At 38.8% G+C, this 24,219-nt stretch overlaps 1 protein-coding gene and 1 long non-coding RNA gene across 4 annotated transcripts in view; both read left to right on the top strand.

Moving 5' to 3' along the window:
- The window catches only part of LOC111606306 (gamma-aminobutyric acid receptor subunit rho-3-like), a 44,327-nt gene that overhangs the window by 3,924 nt on the left and 16,184 nt on the right, over positions 1–24,219 (top strand). The window contains exons 1-2 of one of the 3 annotated variants that reach the window (XM_023326868.1): positions 3,386–3,445; positions 18,327–18,439. The exons of 1 other annotated variant lie outside the window; for it this stretch is intronic. In XM_023326868.1, the coding sequence (XP_023182636.1) occupies positions 3,426–3,445; positions 18,327–18,439 (133 nt within the window). In that variant the 5' untranslated portion in view covers positions 3,386–3,425. Of the gene's footprint in view, positions 1–3,385; positions 3,446–18,326; positions 18,440–24,219 lie in introns of those variants that run through there. One more of the 3 variants, XM_023326867.1, reaches the window with a different exon arrangement.
- Positions 1,990–3,353, top strand: LOC111606307. The gene is made up of 3 exons (XR_002752019.1): positions 1,990–2,073; positions 3,142–3,225; positions 3,315–3,353. It is a non-coding gene; the product is annotated as an uncharacterized LOC111606307 (long non-coding RNA).

The following is a 24,219-nucleotide window of genomic DNA, read 5'->3' as shown; positions in this document are numbered from 1 at the left end:
ACATGATGCCCCCCTCCCCCCCCCGGATGTCTCATGACCTCAGCATGCTTAACACGTGTTACACTATATTCCCGCTAATTTCAATTCATCCAATAGAAACAGAGACAGGCTCCGAGTTTTATGAGTAATACAATTAAAGTATAAAAGACAATAAGTGTTAAATAATCAAGAATAATATACAATATAATATATTTAAATAGAATGTTGTAATTAACTCCGGTTTTGCTCACCAAGCCGTTTGTGTTTGTGCGTGTGTCTGGGCAGAATACTGGGCAGGGAGAGGGTTGAACTTTGAACATGTCCCTGAGGATGTCTCAATGCCATACATTGTTTAAGTTGAATTCCTTCTGACCTCTATGAGTTTGAATTAGCCAATAGAAGCAGAGACAAGGGGTTCAGTGTTAGAAAATCAATAGTAACATACAATATAGTATATTGAAATAGATTTGGGTGTTGTAATTACCTCCGTTTTTGTAAACAGAAGGTCTTTCTGACATACTGCCTGAAGCGGGACACGCCACAGCCATCAGGAAGACTCTCATGACCTCTGGTCATCATGCGTGACACGTATGGCTCTGTATGTTTCTGATCATCTCAATTGGGTCTCCATTGGGGGTTGATTGATATGTTGTAAACGCCAGCACAGGATTCATTCTCGTGACTTTTTGGAGGAGGCCCCATGACAGTGCTGCTCACCAAGGCCGTTCGTGTGTGTGTGTGTGTGTGTGTGTGTGTGTGTGTGTGTGTGTGTGTGTGTGTGTGTGTGTGTGTGTTTGTATATAAAGACATATAGAAACAAAAGTCCCCTCTTGGAAGGGTGGGTGTGCCTGTGCGTGTGTGTGTCCAAGCAGATGAATGGACAGAAACCTCTTAGGCCTCTTTAACAGGAGCCACCATCTCTACGGAGAAGAATCACAGCTCTGCAGAACGTCAAGTGACTTCTGGTACAACAGAATTTCTAGACTTGTAAACTTGTTAATTTTCTTTAAAGAAGTATTATTTTGAATCATGTCTGACTTTACAGGAAGATCTGCAACTTTAAGTTCTCAGGTTCTTTCAGGGTTGTTTAATCGTAAGTAAATTCAATTCTTAAATTCTCTTTCTCTAATCATATACTGTACATTTATACATATATAAATGTATATATATATATATATATATATATATATATATATATATACATATATATATATATATATATATATACATATATATATATATATATACATATATATATATATATATATGTATATATATATATATATATATGTATATATATATATATAGAGAGAGAGAGAAATGCATCATGCTTAATAATGATTTTCTTATTTTTAGGTGCAGTCTCAGAAGATCCAAACATCATCTTAGAATCGGAATTTATAAGCGGTAAGTATGTTTTCACCATAGCTTTTCTTTTTTTCGTTTTAGTCAGAGTTGTAACATAATTTAAAATAATATTTGCTTACAGATCTTGCAAATACTCAGGAGACGCACCAGGATCCTACAGGATTAAACAATACAAACGGTAATTTAGTATCTCTGTAACCGGAGTTCTGAAAGCGAGAAAATAAATAAATACTAATAACCATTTACTATGTATCTATCTTCTTACAGATGTCCAGGACAACCGCAGAAAGAACCGCTTGTCGCTGAATAAGAAAAGAAATGACTCTGAACCTATCAGAACATCATCTCACTTGGTGAATGCAGCTGTGACACAATCCGGTTCTGCTAATACAGGAATACAGAGTAAGTTTTTTTTCTTTTAAATAATAGCCTATTTGAACCAATCAGGAAACTGATTTTTTTTTTTGTTTTTATTTACTTTTGTTTTTCATTCCATAGGCTTAACCCGTAATGAGGACGATGTAATTGTCATTTCATCTGAGGATGAGGGTGAACTTGTGGCAGACCTGCCTTCAGGGCAGAGATTTGATTTCAACCCCGTCACGCCTCTGCCCACGTCACGGCAGGTGGCCGAAGCAAGGCCAGACACCGAACAGCGAGCAGAACCAGAACCCGAACCGGAACCAGAACCGCTACCTGAGAGGGCTACTAATTCTCTCCACCCATGTAAATTTAATTATTTATTCGTTTTAGATAATAAAGATATATACCTTTAACGCTTTCTCATTTAATTCCACTAAACATTAAAGTAAACGAGGGTTGAATACAAATGCAAATCATAATTTTCAAATTCTGAAACTTTAGTGTGGCCACAGACACACAAAGACAGCAGAGAGGAGGGTGTGTGTGTGTGTGTGTGTGCGCTTGTTTTTATCACCTCATGGGGACTTCAGTCTGTTTACACAGTCACGTCATGGGGACCTATTCTCGCAGAGGATCCCTTGCTCTCTGCGTGTGTGTGTGTGTGTGTGTGTGAGTGTGTGTGTGTGTGTGTGTGTGTGTGTGTGTGTGTGTGTGTGTGTGTGTGTGTGTGTGTGTGTGTGTGTGTGTGTGTGTGTGTGTGTGACAAGACATAAAGCTGGACATATATCTCATGTGTTCTTTAAAAGCAGACGTAATAAAAAAAGGGGTTAGTGTGTATTTATTTCCCCACATACTACTATAAAAAAAAACAAAAAAAACTGACAAGTCGCCAAGAGATACGTTCTTGTCAAGTTGGAGACTCCAGTTTGTCTTATTGTAAAATTAAAGTCCAATGTTTGTTCACTACCCCTCTGGCATGCTACATGCTTCTTTTTAAAATTTTATTTATTTATTCTATCTTATTTTATTTATTTATTTCATCTTATTTTATTTTACTTTATTTATTTATTATTATTATTATTATTTTAATTTATTTATTTTTTTAAATGCTTTTTTAAAATGTTTTTTCAACAAGTCGCCAAGAGCTACGTTCTTGTCAAGTTGGAGACTCCAGTTTGTCATATTGTAAAATTACAGTCCAATGTTTGTTCACTACCCCTCTAGCATGCTACATGCTTTTTTAAATTTTATTTATTTAATCTTATTTTATTTATTTATTTTATTTTACTTTATTTATTATTATTATTATTCTAATTTTTATTTTTTATTTTTATTTATTTTTATTTTTTTAATGCTTTTTCAGTAAAGTATTGTTTAGAATTAAAGCAGCCTTACCTAACTGATTGTAATCACATTAAATATATTTCACAGCTTTCAGCGCCAGAGAAATACAAAAGAGGTTCACAGCAGAAAATCTGCAAGCGAGAGTTGTTTTGCTGCACGGATTGATTATAGGTATGTTATTTGAATTTATCTAGTAAAATCACATCTCATAACTGTTAGAAGTTTATTCCCAATTATTTATTCCCAATTATTTATTGCAGAATCTTTTCTACTTCTGGACAGACAGCCACAACGAAAACGCCGACAAGCTTTGGCTCGCAACCAAGAAAAAGTTAAAATCCTGCTACAAGCCATCAGAACAGTGCTGCATAATGTTTCCTTCGATGCAAAGGTGATTGTGAAATGATTCATGTATGATTTGTCTCTTATAACTCAGTAAAGAATGGAAGACCAACAAGCTAGAGTTGAATCATCTCAATCAGATTATTCTCAACAAATAGCTAACAATATCCAAGCTCTGCAAACACTTGCATTAGCATTGAATACTGGGGGAAATGACTTTTCACAGAGCCCTTCTCTTAGCCCTGCTAGATCATCAATCTCAGATACTGTTAATGCATCTGAAGTCTCAGACTATTTCAGACAAATTAACGATGCCGTCTGCGGTTTAAATGACTACATATCTCCGCAAAACTCAACTGTTGCCTCATCTGTGTTGGATGAAACTTTTCAAAATACAGAATCTCAATCAGATTATTCCCAACAAATTATTAATTCCATCCAGATTCTACAATCGCTTCAGCTCTGAATACTGATGAAAATAACTTTACACAAAGTCCTTCTCTTAGCCCTGCTAGATCATCAATCTTGGATACTTTAAATGCATCTGAAGTCTCAGACTATTTCAGACAAATTAATGATGCAGTCTGTGGTTTAAATAACTGCGTATCTCCACAAAACTCACCCATTGGTTCACCGGCTACATCATCTACCATTTCAATGGATGAAGGTTTTCAAAAGACAGAATCAGGGTTACCATCTGAAACAGTTTCTGCAGCAGATGATCAAGCACAGCAGCGAGGAGGTAATCTAGATCAAAATCAGAGAATTGAACGTCAGCCTTTCAATAACATTGAAATAAGGAGATCGTTATCAATCACGCCTCCAACCCATGCTGTACCTGACATTGCTGAATTCTACACCGCAGTTATGAATGTTTTAACTGATCTGGCTAATGCTGCAAGATCAATAGCTGTACGTAGTGATGTTGTACAGTTAGAATTAATGTGGGATAATATTTCTCATCACATAAATATCTCTGTTACTGATAATGATGCAATCCTGCCTGCATTTGAAGAATTTTTAGATGAGCTGGTTCAATCTAATGCAGAGCTGCCTTCAGAAAGTAACTTGGAGCTGATTCTTCAGATAGTCAAGAATCCCGCAGGAGGTTCAAAACGCAAGGCTGAAAAAACATTGGAATGTGAATTGATTAATAAGAAGAGGCGTCACCTGTATATTGTACAAAATACAGGAAATAAATTGTGTTTTGCTACCAGCCTGGCACATGTCGCTCACCCTGAATTTACAGATAAACAAGCTCTTGAACAGGGAAGAAAGTGGCAGCATCAGGCAGGTCTATCTGATCAGACAGCGGTTACATTCAGCGACGTTGCAAAGTTTGAAAACATTCTACAAAGAAAAATTGTAGTGTTTCATCGAACCTCAAAAGATAGGGCTTTGTCTAAACTTGAAACAGATTTCCAAAATCGGTCAAATCCTTGCTTTCTCCTCCTCCATAATAATCATTTTTATGGCATTAGGAATCTCGCAGGTTTTACCGGTTCGAAATATATTTGCAAATTTTGTTACAGCAGTCATAATAATTCTAACACCCATCATTGCCAAGGCTACTGTGGTGTCTGCTGTAGTTGCACTCATCTTCTGTACATTCCAGTACGCTGAGATGATTGTAACAGAATATGTCGAAACTCTACATGCTTCGATAGGCACAAAGAACCTCGCAATAGACCTCATGCTGAAATGCTTGTAAGTGATTGTGAGATAATCAAATTTTGTTCTACGTGTAAAAGGTTGTATCACGTACCTATGACCAAAGAGAAAACTCTACACGTATATGAATCAAAATGTGTAATCTGCGGTGAAAAAGATCTACCTCCTGGTACAGATGTAACTCTTAACGTCCATCGATGCTACATTCAAACCAGTACTACTGATGACAAACTTCATGACAAACTTGTGTTTTACGATTTTGAATCCTTTGTCGATCAGAGCAGCATACATAAACCCTTTCTAGTCTGTTCAAAAACCGTAAAAGGTGTTGAATGGCATGCTTATGGTCTGGATTGTGCGCAGCAATTTCTTCTGCATTTTAGAAGACCTATGTATAAGGGTTACACTTTCATCGCACATAATGCTCGTGGGTTTGATAGTTATTTAATGCTTAACTCTATGGTGCAGTTAGGTATCAAGCCTTTTCTAATCATGCAAGGAGGAAAAGTTCTTTGTTTTACAGACCCCAATTACAAATTGAAATTTATTGATAGCCTGTCATTTCTGACTATGAAACTGAGTGCCATGCCGAAAGCACTGGGCTTCCATGACCGCTTGAAAGAATATTTTTCCCACAAATTTTCCGCTGAAGAGCATCTCAAGTACGTGGGTGTGTTTCCTCCTTTAGATTCTTACGGTGTCAAACTTATGAATCCTGATGAGTGGCAGAAAATTACTGATTGGTACGGAGAAGCATCCAAAGGCATTTTTGACTTTGAGAAAGAATCCCTGCATTATTGCAAAAATGATGTGGACATTCTTTTTCAAGGTTGTGTTAAATTCAGAGAGGAGTTTTTTAAGGAGACAAATGTGGATCCCTTTAAGAGCATCACAATTGCTTCTGCATGCATGCAGGTTTTTGTGACCAATTTTCTTCCGGAGAAATCTTTGGCGATCACATCTGCTGTAGATTACAGGCGTGGGTCCAAAACTTTCTCCAATGCTTCAATTCAGTGGCTAGAGTGGAAGATGGACAGTGAGAACCTACAGATTGAACATGCGTTGAACTCTGGCGAACGCAAAATTGGACCCTATTTTGTCAACAGATTCGCAGTAATTTCAGGTTTAGCCACCGTATTCTCTTTCAACGGATGTCTTTACCATGGCTGCCCTCAGTGTTTCAAGCAGACTGAAATGTGTCCTTTGAGAAAAGTACCGTTTGAACAAATTTATGCAGCTACGGTTGAAAGATCTAAGATTCTGCAAGCTGTTTATGGTGTTCGAGTCGAGACTGTGTGGGAACATGAGTGGGATGAAATGAAAAAGTCTGATCCAGGGGTAATCAGATTCCTGGAAAAATTTGATGCACCAGAACCTTTGGCCCCTCGGAACGCTCTGTACGGAGATCGAACTTGTGCTCTCAAACTCAGGTACACAGCAAGGCCGGGTGAGTCTGTGCATTATGTGGACTTCACATCTCTCTACCCTTATGTAAATGCTACGTTTGCATATCCGCTAGGTCATCCCACCATCATTTACAAAGATTTTGATGATTCCATCGACTATTTTGGTTTCATTAGAGCAACCGTTTATCCCCCACGAGGCCTGTTTTTTCCAGTTCTGCCCTACAAGACATCTCGGGGTAAGCTAGTTTTCACTCTTTGCCGCACATGTGCAGAGATTAACAATCAAGCAGGGATCTGCACCCATGAGGATGAGGCTCGATCTCTGACAGGTGTTTGGGTGAGTGTGGAGTTTCAAAAAGCATTGCAATGTGGTTATCGTCTTGGAAAAATCACTGAGGTCTGGCATTTTGAGAGAAGCAGTAGCACGATCTTTAAAGGCTACATTCACACCTTTTTGAAGGGGAAACAGGAAGCCAGCAGTTATCCCCCTGAAGCGGTGGATCAGGAGAGCAGGTTGAAATATGTGAGAGATTACTGAATTAATCAAGGTATTCAACTAGATGCAGGGAAAATTGAGGTGAACCCTGCTAAAAGACAAGTAGCTAAACTGTGTCTCAATAGCTTCTGGGAAAGGTTTGCACAAAGAAATGATCTCTCTCAGACCAGCTTTGTAAGTGATCCTGATGAATATTTCAATTTTTTTTCTCGGGTAAATACGTGGTGAAGTACTTTCACTTTATCAACCCTGAAACCTGTCTGGTCCAGTTGAATTACAGCAAACGTTGCATCGTTCGTCCTAACAAATTAAATAATATTTTCATCGCAGTATTTACCACAGCTTATGCTCATTTAAAACTTTTCAGCTGTCTGGAGCGAGTGCAGGATAAGATTCTCTACATAGACACAGACAGCCTGATCTATGTGGTAAAAGATGGTGAGAGTCCTCTAGAACTGGGAAATTATCTTGGGGATTTAACCGACGAATTAGGAGGTGACACCATTCAGGAATTTGCAGCAGCGGGGCCTAAAAGCTATGCTTACCAAACAAAAAATCAAAAGAAAGTAGTGATCCGTGTGAAAGGTATCACTCAAACGCATGAGTGCAGCGAGAGAGTCAATTTTGACAGCATCAGACAGCTGGTGGGAGGGTACTTAGAGGGATCCCGATACGGAGTTATTGAAACACCTCAAAATACCATAAAACGCGATAAAAAAGGGTTCGTTTTAAGAAATGCAACATTTCTTAAAAGGTTTCAGGTTGTGTATGACAAACGCAGGCTTTTTCCTGATGGTTCAACTCTACCTTTTGGTTATTAGAGTTTAAGAGACAAGGAAAAATAAAAAAGTGTCTTATTCCAACGATGTTCAAGAGGTATACTTTGACCCCAGATTCAAAACACATTTCTCATGTATGATTGTGGGCACAAGTGGATGTGGAAAATCATACTTGGTAGGGAAAATGTTGCAAAATCTTGAGCATGTCATGAATGTTGTACCGGACAATATTATTTGGATTTTTACTTCTTTTCAACCATTGTATGCTGAATTGCAAAAACTGAATAAAAATATTAAATTTGTGGAAGGACTGCCTGATTCTTTTGATGACAAAGATTTATTCCCTCTGAATCAAAGTCACTTGGTCATTTTGGATGATGTCATTTTCCAGGCTTCTAACCACCCTGAAGTAGCCAAATTGTTCACCCAATATCGACATCATAGAAATGTCTGTTCTATATCTTACTCAGAATGTATTTCAGCAGGGGAAATACAGCCGTATAATTAGTCTCAACAGTAATTATATGGTGCTCTTTAAGAACCCTAGAGATAAAATACAGGTGGACATACTAGCACGTCAAGTCTTCCCATCAGCTAAGGCAAGTTTCCTGGAGAGTTTTGAAGATGCAACCAAAGAAGCTCACAGATATTTAATCGTAGATCTTACTCCTAGCTGCCCAGAACGTTACAGGTTAAGGACGGGGATATTACCTGGCGATTGGCCGTTGGTGTATGTACCTAAATCAAAGTAAGTCAGAATGTCTGCATGCATAAAAAGGAATGCTCCGATGCTCAGGGCTCTTTACCAGGCCTCTTCTCAGAAGCATAAAGATATTTTAGCTCATTGCTCACCGGATTTCCTTAAAATTTTATGAGATTGCTCTGAACATTCTAAAAGGAAATATTAAACTAACACCTTCTCAACACCGGAAATTGAAAAAGCAGAGAAAAATTATCAGACTGTTGGCCGATAAAAGAACCGGATTAAAGCGTAAACAGCTGGCTCTTAAAAGTCAAGGAGGAGGGTTTATCCTCCCCATACTAGCTGCTCTTACTCCCCTAATTGGGAACTTAATGGGCGGAATCCTCAGCAGATAGAACAAAAGCAATTGCTCTTAAAACATCTCAAAAGATGTTTCTCATCTCACCTCATCAGTTTAAACATTTGAACTCCTCAAAGACTTCAATCAGAGAAGCGGCGGAGGAGGATCTGGATTCTCAAATGAGAGCCATTTTGAATGAATCAGGGCTCACTGCATACGAGAAAATTAAGAAATATGATGCTTTGCTACAAAGATATCTATCTTTAATCAAGCAAGGTCAACTAGAAGAGCCTCAGTTATCTGCGACTGTGCAGCGTACCAAGGATGATCCTGAACCTAGAAACCGTGAAGATGATTCTATTCATAAAACGACTGAATTGGATGAAACTGCGAATGAAGTTGTGAAAGCGCTTCCTGAAAGAGATCATAAAAATGCTGAATACATTTTGAAAAAGCTGTCCAAAAGTAACAGCGGTTGGACATCTAAAGCAGAATTTGTTTATAAAGGAAATGTCGTGAAAGGTTCTCATTTGGTTGATTTACTCAAAAACCTTCTGCTTCCGTTTAAAAGAAAATCCCAAAGCCTCCTGCCTGCAGGATGGACCGATTTCCTTTCCACACTGGATGAATTAAATTTCCCGGTATCGTCTGTTAATAATCCACAAGCTCGTGAACAATATCTGCGTGTCAAGACAGACGGTGTCAAAATCCCTTCCAGGAGAGAAAAAAAGAAGATTATCCTATCCCCCTAAATTTGATTTTGGGGATGAGGTGATGGACGTAAAAAGTACACGTAAAAATAAATTCATCTTATCCCCTAAATTTGATCTACAGAATAAGATTAGAAACAGACAAAGTATGCGTAAAAGAACAAAACCATCACGTTGGATTGCTTTTACTCCATAAACTCTCTGACAACAATTCTTTTTTTTCAATAAAATATTTTATTGAAGAATTTATCAGGTGTACAGTCTCTTGTTTTAATACAATAATATTAGAAAATCACGTTAACAATTTGTGACAATCTTTAAACATTTGCATAGAACATGTTCCGTGGTGAAAAGAACAAAACTTTTGGTTTTTTACACAGCGTTGATATTTTTTCACAAAATCTGAAACCATGACATCATTTTTTTTCACATCCCCGGGGTATGAATCAAGCACTTGTTGCATTGATAAACCACATGCTCTATTACATAAGTAATAAACACAATGATGACCACAGACAACAGACAGAGTATCTTGAAGTTGATTATTATGACATATTATTTTTGAAGACCTGTGTTTCAAAAATTTTATGATGTTTGTTGGATAGAAGTCAAAGTCTGGCCGAAAGCCATAGGAGTCAAAAAACGTGGCAATCCCATTCCCTTCCAAAGTAAGAGCTAGCCAGTGTTCTCTGGGCATGTGAGCAGGATGCATGTTCACAATAAAATATGCGGGTCCTGCATACTCGTGTGAGAGCAAAGACAGTTCATCGCATGCCCAGACTCTGCAAAATACTTTCCCCAACAGCGTGTGTAGCAGACTCTCAAGTTGATGATTATTCATGATTAATAATAATCCACCAAAACCTCTCTTTTAGAATTGATCTCCAGAATGGAATCGTAACAGGTATACACAATCAGCGTAGTCGTATGCGGTAATGGGACTCTGAACCGGATCTCTAACCTCAAGTTTCCGTTAGAAACCGGTGATAAAGCATCTGCGTCCTCTCCAGGGTTGAGATTAAAGACAAACAGTGAGTATCCCTGGTTAAAATCAGTTCAGTCTATGCTCAGCAGAAGGTCTTTAAGATGATGGCCTGATGCAGAGAATATGTTGTAAAATTCTCTGACCGATATTCCTTGGTTGAATTGGGGCTGGAAAGCTTTGCCCGGGATCTGTTTGCCCTCCTGGCACAGAGCCAAGTACTCAACGTCCATATGTTTAAAATGAAAAGGTGACAGGTCCCTTCTTCCTGTGAAGGCCTCGTGATGAACCATTCCCAGAACTATATACTTTGTTATAGCCCCCAAAAATAGGTTCTCCTGAGTACATATTCTTGAGTTTTCAGGGATAGAATATGTTTTAACATTAACTCTGGAAAGTAGGTACAACGCATTTCCCCGCATTAAAGCAGAAGCGTGTCCTAAATGGACCGCGGGAGAAACCGATACTTTTCTCACAAAAAGAGAAGCCCCCAAAATTTTCAATCGAAAAGTTGAGTCACGGGCTCCCATCAGACAAAATGCATTGCTGGCTCTTGTTAATTTAATCCTTAAATCCACAGAATTAAGCAGCACCCTCTCACAGAAAAATATATCAGCATGGAGTGCCCCCAACAGGTGCACTTCTCTGGATTCTTCGGTGAAGGAGGCCCTTTTATTTAAACCCTGGTTTGGACCATTATTTACAACTATAGAGTCTATGGCTCCCGCCGTATCTTTGTAAAAAAGACCTGCGCTAAATTGGCTTCTCAGCGTATCTTGAAAGAAATTAAGTAAAGTTTCAATCACTACCCTGTAAGGGTGGATGGGACTCGACTGAGATATCAGCCGGTCTCCCAACGTGACGTCGCATTGGGAAAATATTGTGTTAAGAGGATAATTAATTAATCCCACAGCCGCATCATTAGCCAGGTTGCTACCATCGGCGTTGGTGATCTTGATGCGTAGATGAAGCAGGGTGTCATTTAAGTCCAGATATTTCTCTCCTCCCGGGATCATAAATTCAATAGGACCATTGTCCGTAAGAGCTGACAGCGGTAAAATTTCAGTGTAGACCTTGTCCTCTATAGATAGCTGGTTCATAGGGGCTGAAAATAAGTCTAACTCGGCTAAAGTGCATTCCGGTGATTTGTGATGTAAAAGAGCCATGTTTTATTGAAATATATCTTTGCTAGGAACAGAGTTCCTCGCTTTAGCCTTCCTTCTCCCGTTTGATTTCTTTTGCTTCAGTGCTCTACGTATTTGTAAGTTTCGCGCATGCTCTCCCGGTGGGCGCGTCCTTGCTCTTCTTGACAGAACCATAATTCCTGACCCTTCTTGACCCTCTTTAGAACCAGATATTTTATTCATAGCTTTGCCTAGAACATCCATGGCAATATTGGCGGCTGCTCTTTTTAAGTGCGGTTTAGCCAGGGCGAAACCTGATTTGACTAGGGGCGACACGAATCTGAATAATCTTGAGAATACCGCTCCTATACCTCTGCCGTACATCACCGGCGCCCCATAGAAACCAGGTAACGTGCCCCCTACCTGGTTATGGTAATAATGTACAAACCGGTGAGGATCATCTCTCAGATTTATCTGACTCATGTTACCTAAGATTTATACAGTTCTTCTGTTAAGGTAAATACTCTCTTTCATGCTGCAAGGGTGAGCCCGTATGAATGATGACCTTATCATCAGCTGTATTTTATACAAATGTTTCTGATCGAAGTTCATACAGTTATTATCTCAGGCTTCCTCGCGACCTCACAGGTCGAAAATGTAATTTCACGATTGCCTTTCCATAGGTAAAATTTATCGGAACGTTCTGGTCTGATTTCTGTTCTATTTGAATAGATTCGATATGTTTCTGCGCCACAGGAAGATAGTCAGGGGGATTAAAAGTTTGAGTGATTATATCACCGAATTTACCGTCCACTTTAACCGTACGCAGCAAAGGAGCATAACTATCCCCCACTATTTGCTGTTCGACCACGTCGCTGTAACAATAAATCATGTAAAATCCTGCTTGCATGTCCATTGGTTGAGAAGCTTTTCTATCAAAAGTTAACCATTTTCCAGGTTCCATGCCAAGCATGTAAGCAATCGGAGCATGAAAACGTATTTGATATTGTCCTCCTGCTTGAAAGAATAATTTATTTACAAACGTGTAAATCGGTTCAAAGTAAATGTCGGATTTTATTTCTCTAAGGATAGGTTCGATTTCTCCAACCAGGTGTGTTGTGTTTTTGTAGTAACCGGGAGTAATGCTTTGCCGAAACACCTTTTTCACTTTTCTTTCCTTCCATTCAAAGTAAGCTGATTCTTCTGGGACATTAAACCAGGTGTGAGGATAAGAAATCTCTGTCAAGGCAACTTGCCAGGAACCTTCTAAATTAATATGCTGTGCTAAATTCACACGAAAACTTGAAATGGTATTATCCTTAAAAACATTTAAACTCGCATTTGAGGGTAAAGTAACGTAGAACCCTTCATCCTCTACCAAACACTCTATGTTGTTGTGTCAGGTGTAAAATTTAATGCAGGTGTCTTTTATACATCTTGAAGGTCAGCCAGTCTAATCCAACTGTTAAATTTCTGAGGCCAATTTTTCCACTGCACAAAAACCTGTTTAACCCCCCTTACGGTGCGTTGGCTTAATATCTTTTCCACTTGGTACATTTTATCTTTACACAGTTTCACTTTCTGAAGCTCCTCCTCGTAAAAAGAACCTTGAATAGGTTCGTTATCAAGATCTTTGAGTTTACATACAGGAGGAGATCGAAGTATGGTATCAGCCACAGTAAACACTTCATCCGTAAAACTCTGCTCATATTTTTTATCAAAAACGCAGCGTAATTTAGATAATCGAACCAGATCCCCGGTTTTAAGCTTAGGTTTGGCATTCTTGCAACGTGTGCTTGAGGATGTACCATACAGGTTCTGAAAGATTTGAAAGGCATGTTTTGAATTCACTTCCATAGGGGTAGTTTTAATACTTGTATGGTAGCTGTGGTTGTAGCTTTTCACCAAGTCTTGCACAACATCGACGTAACGACGGGTATTATAAGAGGTGAAATATCTCCACATTCTTGTTTTTAACGTACGATTAAACCTTTCAATCACTGAGGCTTTTGTTTCGCTTGCTGTGGCAAAATGCTCAAAGCCGTGCTTTTTCATTAAAGCTTTACATTTTTTGTTAAAAAATTCTTTACCCGCATCTGTTTGCAATTTTTTAGGAGTCTGACTATCTTTGAAAATGGATGCAAAGGCTTTTACCACTTCATCTGCAGTCTTCCTCTTTAAAATTCGTACGTATGCTCTTTTAGAAAATATGTCAATGACTGTTGATAAGTAATTATAACCATAATTTTCCTCAGCCAAAGCTTGCATGTCACAAAGGTCTGCTTGAAACTCTTTTAAAGGCCTCGTGACAAAAACTCTGTTTCTTGGGAAATTTATGCGTGCAGGTTTATGCAAAGTATAAGTGTCTTGTTCCGATAAAAACCTTGTACTTTTTCCACCTTAACCTTCTTTCCCGTTTCATCCTCCAGACCTCTTTTCAGTCTATCTATTTCTCCTAAACTACCGGGATGTGACGGAGTGTAATATACCTTCTTCATTAACCTTTTCTCCGCCATCCTTGTGTCACCTGCTTTGATGAGCGGATGTTAAATAATGACAAAACCAGATCATGGTACAAAGGATTTATTCTTCCTAGTAAGAAATCACAAACAGAACTATTATTTACTAGAAATTACAATTAAATGTTTTACGGATAATACGTGTATAAAGATATATTTAATGCTAGTCAATCAGTCATAAAACACAAGTAAAGGATAATGAATAAAATACTTAAACATGCTAGATAAGATGAAGAAAGGATAATACTTAAACTAAATCTATAGAACTAGAAAAATACAAGTCAGAACAGAAGAGAGATTACTTTTCATTCAGAGTGTAACACTCTGAAACAGAACGAAGCTGGTTGAGTTTTTCATCAGTGGACATGCTTTGATACATGTCGTTAATTGCAGTCTATATTCCGAATGCCGATTTCAGTTCATGTAAAACTGTCTCTGCAATCATCTTCACTTTTGTATCCTCAACCTGTATGTGGCGCTGCTTCAGCAATTTCTGGACAGCAGGAATGAATCGTTGAGTCAGGAGTCGCTGTGTGATGCGATGAAAGTGGAGTTGGTAATATTCCTCCTCTGGTATTTCCAGGCACTGGTGCTGTCGCTGGCTTGGGTGATCTGTTTTGCAACCGTAGCAGGTTTCCTTGACATACTTGGCAAAAATTAAACTGAATAGATGCAGTAAGGCTGTTTTTACACCACCACTCGGTATCCATCCATCAATTTCATCTTCTTGTTGAATTGGAGAACGTGGAGGTTCGGAGTAGCCGGTCGCAGGCTCTCCAGAGTCCTCTGCTGCTGCTGCTGTCGGAGGGATACCCTCTTCAGCTAGAGTACTCGGTATCAGAAAATTTGTAGGAGAGAGTGCCGGAGATGATGCTGATGAGGAAGAGTATAAAACAGGAGAAGGCGGATAATATGGACCCATGTTGTAGCTTCCAGGAGACGGAGGAGTGAAGAGGGTCTCTGTAGAATAACTGGGGTCGCCCCAGTTTGATCCCCATAGTCCATAGCTCCTTACTTCTTCCATTCTAAAGGTTTGGTGTCAGAAGTCCCCGCAGCGCTCTCATTATATAGGGTAGAGGGGCGGGTCCTCAGAAGGACCCGCCCCTCCTGTCCAGCCATCCAGAAGAGGATGGCTGGACAGGAAATGTCATAGTTTTCTTCACTGACAAAATATCGAGCCAGCAGCGAGATCTTTGGAACAGTTCTGAAATCCGATCCCCGAATTCCGTCATTTTCTCAGACCAGGCCTCAAATGGGAGAGCCAGCATGGTTCTGAATATACCACAGTCCACATTGAAAGCCTCCAACACAAACAGGTCTGGGGAATTCAGGCTCTCGCCCCTCCGTCTGCTCGCCCTTAAGGACCAGCGCCCAGATTCTGTAGTTTTCGATTCCCACACTGCGCTGAAAAGAATTTGTCCCTTTCCAATTTCAGTATCGGTTGGGAAACACCGTCTTCTGGTTTTCTTTGCAGATCGAGGGTCAGCCTCATTTTCTCTTGTATTTCGCTCTAAGACCAATTCCATATCTTCATTGGCACGAGGAATTGCAAGCCTTAGCACTGCCCAGTCATTATAGGTGAGGCTGCATGTATCCGATATCGGTGAAAGCTCCTCATCCTTGTCCAGCTGGTACAGGTAAAGCTCTCCGGTCCCATAACGGAAAACATAACCCCATGACCCCCATAGACCATGAGGTTTTAAAGACCAGTCTGCCTTGAGGGATCCAAGTACCGGGCTCTGCATGCGGCACAAATAAAATTTCGATTTCTTTGGGGCATCCGCTCTAAGCCTGGAGTTGTCATAGATGGATATTGGGGTCTCGCATAGAAGAGATGTTCCTCCTGTAACTATTTCTCTTTTATCCGCAGTTTTTGAGGCAGATGCATCAGGCAACGAAGGTGAGCTCGCAGGTTTATCCAACACTGGGCCCAAATCCGGTTTCACTGCTATTGGGATCTCATATAATAGCAGGTTCTTCTTCTTGTTCAGCAAGCAAGTATTTGTTTGTTAACGGTGTTGACTTCATCATCTTAGCGAATGTCTCCGGGTTAGGTAACTTCGAATCCGTATCAGCTGATGCAGAGGAGGTAGGTCCATTTTTCTCAGCAGCAGGATGAACTCGTTTAGTTCCATTCATTTTAAAGTTTTTGAACAACTGTTACAAGTAGAGTGCTTGATTTTTCCGGCATTACTTATAGCAGAAACACTAAAGGCCGAACCCCCCCTGTCTCTGTTTCTATTGGATGAATTGAAATTAGCGGGAATATAGTGTAACACGTGTTAAGTATGCTGAGGTCATGAGACATCCGGGGGAGGGGGGGGGGTCATGTGACCGGATGGGGGTAGGGGCATCATGTGACCGGAAATTAAAATCAATTAGTCACGGGTCATTAATCACTCATCAATCAAACTCCGATTAAATTTTGACAGAAGGTGGCCTATATCGTCTCTCTCATAGCTTAGCATACACATTTAGAAAATCTTTTTTTATTGATTTTATGTAATATTATATTTTTATAACATGAATAAACACTAGAAACGTATCACTCTGTATAAATCTGGGCAATATATAAGTGTTACTTTTTGAATTTATGAATAAACTTTTCAGAAATATTTTTTCATTTATGCACCTTTAATCCTGACTAGATTTATTTAGCTTCAGTTCATGTTAAATATAATTTAAAGACACATTAGAACAGAAATGACTCAGATTCTTATCCAGTTCTGCTAAATCCCATTTGGACCAGTTGAAATCCCTCGATCAGAGCTCCACTGGAGCAATCGCTAAACTAAAACAAACAAACTCCTTTCTAATAATTAATGAGGTAACAGGCCATAAATCTGTTTCTGTAGCTCGTTAGGTGTGTGTGTGTGTGTGTGTGTGTGTGTGTGTGTGTGTGTGTGTGTGTGTGTGTGTGTGTGTGTGTGTGTGTGTGTGTGTGTGTGTGTGTGTGCGTGTGTGTGTGTGTGTGTGCGTAACGGCTGAATGCAGATGTTGACAGCTGCAGCCGCTCTGCCCTCATCTGTTCCCGTCTGATTATCAGGACTTCCATCTTTCTGAGGACCAAACTGATCAAATCTTCTGCTGGCTGCAAGAAAATAAACATAAAGAGCTTCACTTACTGATGTTCTCATCTGACAAACACACGGCTTTACTTTAATGTAATAGTAAGAAACTGCTTTGATTAGCTGATCTTCTCTCAATTAACACAATCCTTCAAGAAAAACCTTTAATAATTTAAGTTTTAATGTCTAAAATTACAATTTAATTCACTTAAAAGTTAAGAAATTGCATTGATAAAGAAATTTAGTAAAGTATATCTTAAATTTAATATCAATATTGTAAATTGATCAATTAAAAACATCCAAAATGTTTATAAATGTCACAAATAGTTAAAATGTTTCATATTATTTAATCTTTTAAGGCTGAAGTAAATTTTTTCACCTTTAAACTTGATATTTGCTTACTAAGGGGAAATGTAAGAGAACGTGAACTTCTGTTGAATATGAGTTATTTTGATTATTGTTGGATTTTTTTTATATTTATACAGTTTTATTCTGAACCTTTTGTTTGATAAGTTTGCATTATTTTGTATTTTTTAAGGAATAAACATGTTAAAGCGGCAGTTCTAGTGAAATCAGAGTTTGGCTGCTGTTCTCATAACAAACATGCGGATGTGTTTGGATGCATTAAAGCTTTTCATCTGCCAGCGTTTGTCATTTTTCATGTTGTTTGTTCACCTGTTTGCACAGGTGTTTGTTTTTAGCTCATGAATGCTCACACACACACAGGCAGTTAAGCCTGTAATTGTGAGGTTCAAATTCTCTCTTATGTTAACAGTTGAATAAAGTTTGATTTATTTTGAAACATAATTGCGTAATTTTACCCACTTTTTGTATTCGTTGCCTGCTGGTTTTATTTTTATGAGACCTACACGGCAACAAATGGCTGCAGAGCAATAAAATTACTGAGCTTATAGAAGCAGAACAAATGTCTTTGTTTGCATGGATGTTGTTTGAGCATAAAGACGTAACACGCCTGTCATTAAGTTTACAGTTTTAGCCGAATGAGAGCGAGTTGGAGGTGAGGATTAAAAGAGAAAAGCACAATCTCTACTGTCTCTAATTAAACATGTAATCCCAGCCTAAAACAGAGCTAATCACTCAGCTGTCTGTTCATCTGTGTGTTCATTTGTAGACGCATCGATTACAAGCTGAAGAGGCAGGACAGCACCAAAACGCTGCTAATAAAAAGTGAACAACTGCTGAGGATCGAGGAACAAGACTTCGCCATTAGACCAGGCTTTGGAGGTCAGAAGCAGAAAAATACTCATAAAAAATCCAGCAAACCTATTGTTTAACAGACAATAGCTTTCCTCATTTCATCCCTGATCCCTGATGAGTTAATCCACTCACTCACACAGAGAAAATCACTCCCACGCGGATCATAGCAGCGCGTTGATGATGGACACTGGGTCACTTAGACAGCGGATGTGTCAATCCAAAAATCAGCAGCGCTGACCCAGATATCACCACCGTGTGTGAGTGTTAATGCAGTTTGGGAATACAGCAGCAAGCGAGCTCAAATGTGATTGGGACCTGCTGTGTGTGTGCGTGTGTGTGTGTGTGTGTGTGTGTGTGTGTGTGTGTGTGTGTGTGAGTCGGGGGAATTTGTGGGCATTAATCTGGATTATATTCCAAGTCTGGAGCAGATGGGAGGTGGGAAACAAAGGGTCATCTGCAACAATGACCGTCACACAACAATGCATATAAAAATATACACACATCCTCAAAATGATGTTACTGTACTAAAAGCTAGTGTAGTGTAGATGTATTAAAGCCACTGCACTAATGTTAGAAGATTTTAGAAAGTGATAACATTTACTTTCAGACCCGTCTAAGAGCATTTCTTATCTGATGTAGAAAGAAAAACACCTGCAGGAACGCAGCAAAGTCAAGCAACAGAAACAGTTTAATACAACAAAAGTGATAAATAACTATTGTCACATATTAAACTGGAGAGGTGTTTTTGTTACTCTTGTCATGAAAACTGGCATGGGGTTGTGAGATCTTTCCAGGTACACACAGAAAAGGTGCAGAAAGGACTGAGAGAAATATAGCAATCTTGTGATTTGATTATAATAATAATTGAATTTGTATATGTATGATATGGGTATAAGTAATCACTGAATAACATTCTGAAATGTATTTCTGAATAATGATCTGTAACGGCAACAACAATGAAATGATTGTGGTTGATGATTTATAATAAGTGAAAGATGTGATTAATTCTTAATGAATATCAAAGTTGTGATGAGTTAAAAATCAATTCAAATGAGTTTTAATATAGGTTGAATGTGTGTAATGATTAGTAACAGATAATATGGTGAGTTAGAGAAAGAAGAGGAATTTATGGGTGAGGTCCTGTTGTCAGGAAATGTCGCAAGCAGTTCTGAACAGATGGCCAGAACGCACAGGATGGGTGGTGCGGTGAGGTTAGCTAAGATCAGCAAGTTGGGGAAAGAAGGGACTTTCTAGTTACTCAGCAAACAGGTTGGGGGCCGACGGGGTTTTCCACCAGAGTCAGCAGTTGGTCAGGAAGTCACGTAGACCAGACTGCCCGCACACACATATGGTGGAGAAAAGTATAAAAGAGTGATGAAAAGAGGAACCAACTGTTCTTAGTCCGCGGCGCTGAAGAAGAGTTGACATGTAGAAGCAGATTAAGCAGAAAGGACCGCACCCAAGAGCCACGGGAGAAGTCCAGACTTCGCGCCGCCAAGAAGGGACAAGACACCGATTGCCCCATCCCTGGCTCCTGATTCGACCGTCGGTCCTACCTCAATCTAAATATTGCAACAGACTTGGAGAAAAGACAAAGGCCCCGAAGGGATAAAAGAGCTGGGTTTTCGAAGGATTTGGACCCGTTCTGCTTTGCATCTATTCTAAGGAGGATTTTTCCATACAAGGACAAAGATTCTGACCAAGGCTTCCGGATGTTCCTGTTGCTAAAGATCCATTAACAACTGGGTGTGAGTTGAATCTGCTCCCTAAAAATCTATCTCAGAATTTGCGACATAGGTTAGGGGAAAGAGACAGGATGATATGGTTATACATGTGGATTTTATTATACTGCTCTTGAATTATATACAATTGATTATGGATTTGTATGTCACATATCCCTGCTTAAGCTTGCTTAATAAATTTATACTATAAAATTCTAATGAGGTTGGTGGACATTGGAATTAATTGAGTCATTTAATCATTTTTCAGTTCTTTTAATTGAGGTAAAACTAAGGTACATGATTCCAGTAAATAGGTAGCTTCATAATTTCCTTTGGTGAGTGTAAATAATGACCCTGGGACTTGCATCCAAGTCACTAAATCTAATCTAGCCGGTACCAAGAGCGAGTTATATTTTAGAAAGCGAGCTACTGTTAACAGAAGTGGTTATTGGAATTATGCAGCTGCGAGGGCTACTCAGCTGATTGTTTCTTAACTGTAAAGGGTTGTAACTTCTGGATCGGAGGTAGTTAGAGCTAGACGAATCGCTTTCGCCACCAGTTTGAACAGATCATCTCTTATAGATCTCTTTTAGGGTAATACCCAGGTCTCAGAGATTTTCCGGACCTGTTAGACAGAGAACTGGTCAGTAGTCAGCCTAGGATAAGTTGTGAGGAGAGGGCGGGGCTGGCTATTGCGCAATAACAGACACTCTGGAAGTAAATCTTCAGTTTCAGTGAAAGTGACTTCAGTTTAGAAAAATCTTCAAAGTAGATGGAGGTCAGGCACATCAACACGTTGTTTGCCAACCGCCATAAAAGAAGAAGAAAATCTGTTAAAAATAGAAAAGCTACTCAGGCTAACTGCCACTCAATGTATTCCTTGCTATAGCTAACCTTATCAGAACTAGCAGATGTCCACGCTAACTGCTAATTTAGCTATTAATTACTAAAGCTAACACTATTCAAGCTAAATATCTATTTAATAGTAAAGCTAACAGTTATCCAAGAAACTGCTCCTCAATTTATTTATTACTAAAATTAAGAGTTATTTAATAGAACAGCTACTCAGGCTAACTGTCACTCAATATGTTCTTTGCTACACTGTAAAAATGAACTTAGGGGGTTATTAGATTAACCAAAGAATATGATGTACTTTTAACTAAATAATTTCATGTTTCAAACAAAAACGTGATACAATAATGTTGGATAAACAAGATATTCAACAACTTCATGTTTATGAAATTGAATCATGTTGAGATAACGTGATTCATTATAGTCAGACTGCTATTGTGCTGAAGAGGACAGTGAGATCACGGGATATCACGCGAGTTCACGCAAGATCAAGGGAAATCACGGGATATCACACGAGACCACACGAGACAATCGGTTTTTTTTCTCTCAACTCGAATAAAATGTATTCGAGTTGAGATGATGTGATTCAATTTAGTCAGATTGATCTGCCGCCGAAAAAAATGAACTTCGGGGCTTATTACATTAACAAAAGAATAGCATGTACCTCTAACACAATAATTTACGTTTGAAACGAAATCGTGATACAATCATGTTGGATAAACAAAACATTCAACAACTTCACGTTTATGAAATTGAATCATGTTGAGATAACGTGATTCATTATAGTCAGACTGCTATTGTGCTGAAGATAACGCGTGAGATCACAAGAGATCACGCGCGAGATTATGGAAATCACATGAGATCATGCTAGATAATTGTTTTGCGTGCCGGGAAAATCCAGCGGCAGTTATGGGAAGACTACATTTTCCTGACAGCATTGTGCATATGGCTCCTTTTCAATCAAATTTATTTGTGCAGCACATTTCAGCAATATTTGCAGTTTCAAAGTGCTTTACATAATAAAAAACACAAATATAATGTCATAAAATATACCATTATCAACAATTGAGAAAATCAATAACAAACATTACATTTTGATGAGTGCCATCATCAAAATCATTAATGCACATGAACTATTAAAGGTTCCTTTTATTTCGGCCACTGCTGAAGACAAATACTCCTCTCATGCGATCCTTTATTTTGAAAACCGACACGCAAAATGAAGCAGTCACGTGACCCATGCAATGTGAGGCCTCGTTTGTTGCCAGTCACGTGGTTTTCAACAAGACGACACAAGCCTCTAAGCGGGCTTCATCGGACACGCCCCCTTATTACTCGGTACAAGCCTGGAAGCCTGGCTCCAGAGGGCCCATCACTGGCATCTACTTAATTTGAAAAAGGTAAGATTCAATCTGTTTTCATCCACCTAAGTCCAAATAAAAACATGTAAATTAAAATCATCAGACTTTAGAAAAATAATATTTTGCTATGTTTTGTCACGTGTCTAAGTAATTGATATACTCAAGTCAGTGACTAGCATGTGCTAACATTACATGAAGTGATGATTAGCTGGCAGTTCTCTAGCGTTTCTCTACCATTTGCACCATTTTCTACTTGTTTCATAGTTGTGTCACATTATTTCAAGTTTTGTAGATTAAGTCGGTTAGGTTAAGGCAGATAGATTTCTGTGATATCATTGGTATGTTTACATTTATTGCCTCACCATGTTAGGTGCATTCTGTGCGAATAAAGTCTGCAGAGAGCCATATGCAGTGTAAGGGTCACAAAGCTGCTGCCAGAGACACAAATGGACCCCAGAAATGTCCCAGTTTTGCTCCTCCTGAGGTGACTAAAGCTCCCTGGAGGTTTAGTGGATTTTAAACACAGGGGTCTAACACCAGTCTATTTTAATTTTATTTCAGTAATGTTACTATGGAGGTAAATGTAGAGTGGACGTTGGATACACACACTTTGGTATCTTTCTATCATGATACAGATTCTTAATTTATTAGGGTAATAAAAATTCTTATATTTCAATCGGTGAAACCTGCAGAAACCTTTGCTTTCACAGCAATGTGCCTAAATACAGCAATGTGTTAAATGTGCCTAAATATACCTGTTAGCTATGGATTTCTAGTATATTTTTTCAGGCTAAAACTCTCAGTGGATTATCCATTATTCCTACTACTCCATGAAGAGACTTGAGCTTTCTTTTTTTAAAATACATATTCCTCTGCTCTAAAGATGTCTTGTTTTTTTATTGTACTCTTATTTGTTTTCTTTATTTCCCAAATAATTGTAGCTCAGAAGCAATATTGAAGTTCGTTGGTTTAATTTTGAAATGTTGAGGTTTTTTGTTTTGATTGTATGTGCTCATTTTGACCTATGTTACTATTGCTTTCTACCATGTTCAGTTCACCACTGTTCTGCACATACGCGCTTGCATGTGTCCAGTGGTTATATTCATGAGGCATTCAAGGGACTTGTACTAAAAGATACAACTCAGCTCAGTATGAATTGCATATTTTAATGGCTGACAATTTATTTGATCTCTTTCAGAACATCACCTGTCTGTTATCCACCTGCTTAAGTACTGGTGAAGGGGGTCATTGGCTATCAAGTTCTAGATTTCAGTGGTTAATAGTAAGTTTTTCCAGATCTAAAGTGACTGAATGTAGTGTTGGAGCACTTATGAAGCTAGGGTTCAGCTAAACTTGTATTTAGCCAGTCTGTTTTATTGTCTTTATTTGCATGGGGATGTGGAAATGTAAGGAGTGTAGTCTCTCTCTGTCTCGTAGATATGACCTGCTAAAACATTTTAGACTTCAACACCGGCATATGCGACGTTACCCATGCCCACACAGACTGTCCATGTACTTTTAAGACATGGAATGCTTTGCATATTCATTTAAGTAGAGTCCATCAAAAACAAAACACTCAGGAGCTACAAGAATTGTCAACATACAGTTGTAATTTGTGCCCATGTAGTAATCTTCCTACAGTGAAGGACTATTTTTCACACATTAACAGGGATTTGAAAAGTCATGAAACAGTCAGTTGTATGTTTGGGGACTGTAATTTTGCAACAAATTTATATGGAACATGTCATTCTCACAAGAACAGAAAACACAGTCAATATACGTTGACAGATTTCAAGCCAGATATAGTTAGGAATGCTAAAGTTTCCAAGCAATCCTCTCATAATTCTGAGGATGCATGTAGTCAAGATGACTC

Source organism: Xiphophorus maculatus, chromosome 21 (genome assembly GCF_002775205.1).
Source record: "Xiphophorus maculatus strain JP 163 A chromosome 21, X_maculatus-5.0-male, whole genome shotgun sequence".
Lineage (NCBI taxonomy): Eukaryota > Metazoa > Chordata > Actinopteri > Cyprinodontiformes > Poeciliidae > Xiphophorus > Xiphophorus maculatus.
Note: the sequence above shows the minus strand (reverse complement) of the source record. Positions and strands in the feature narration are given on the sequence as shown.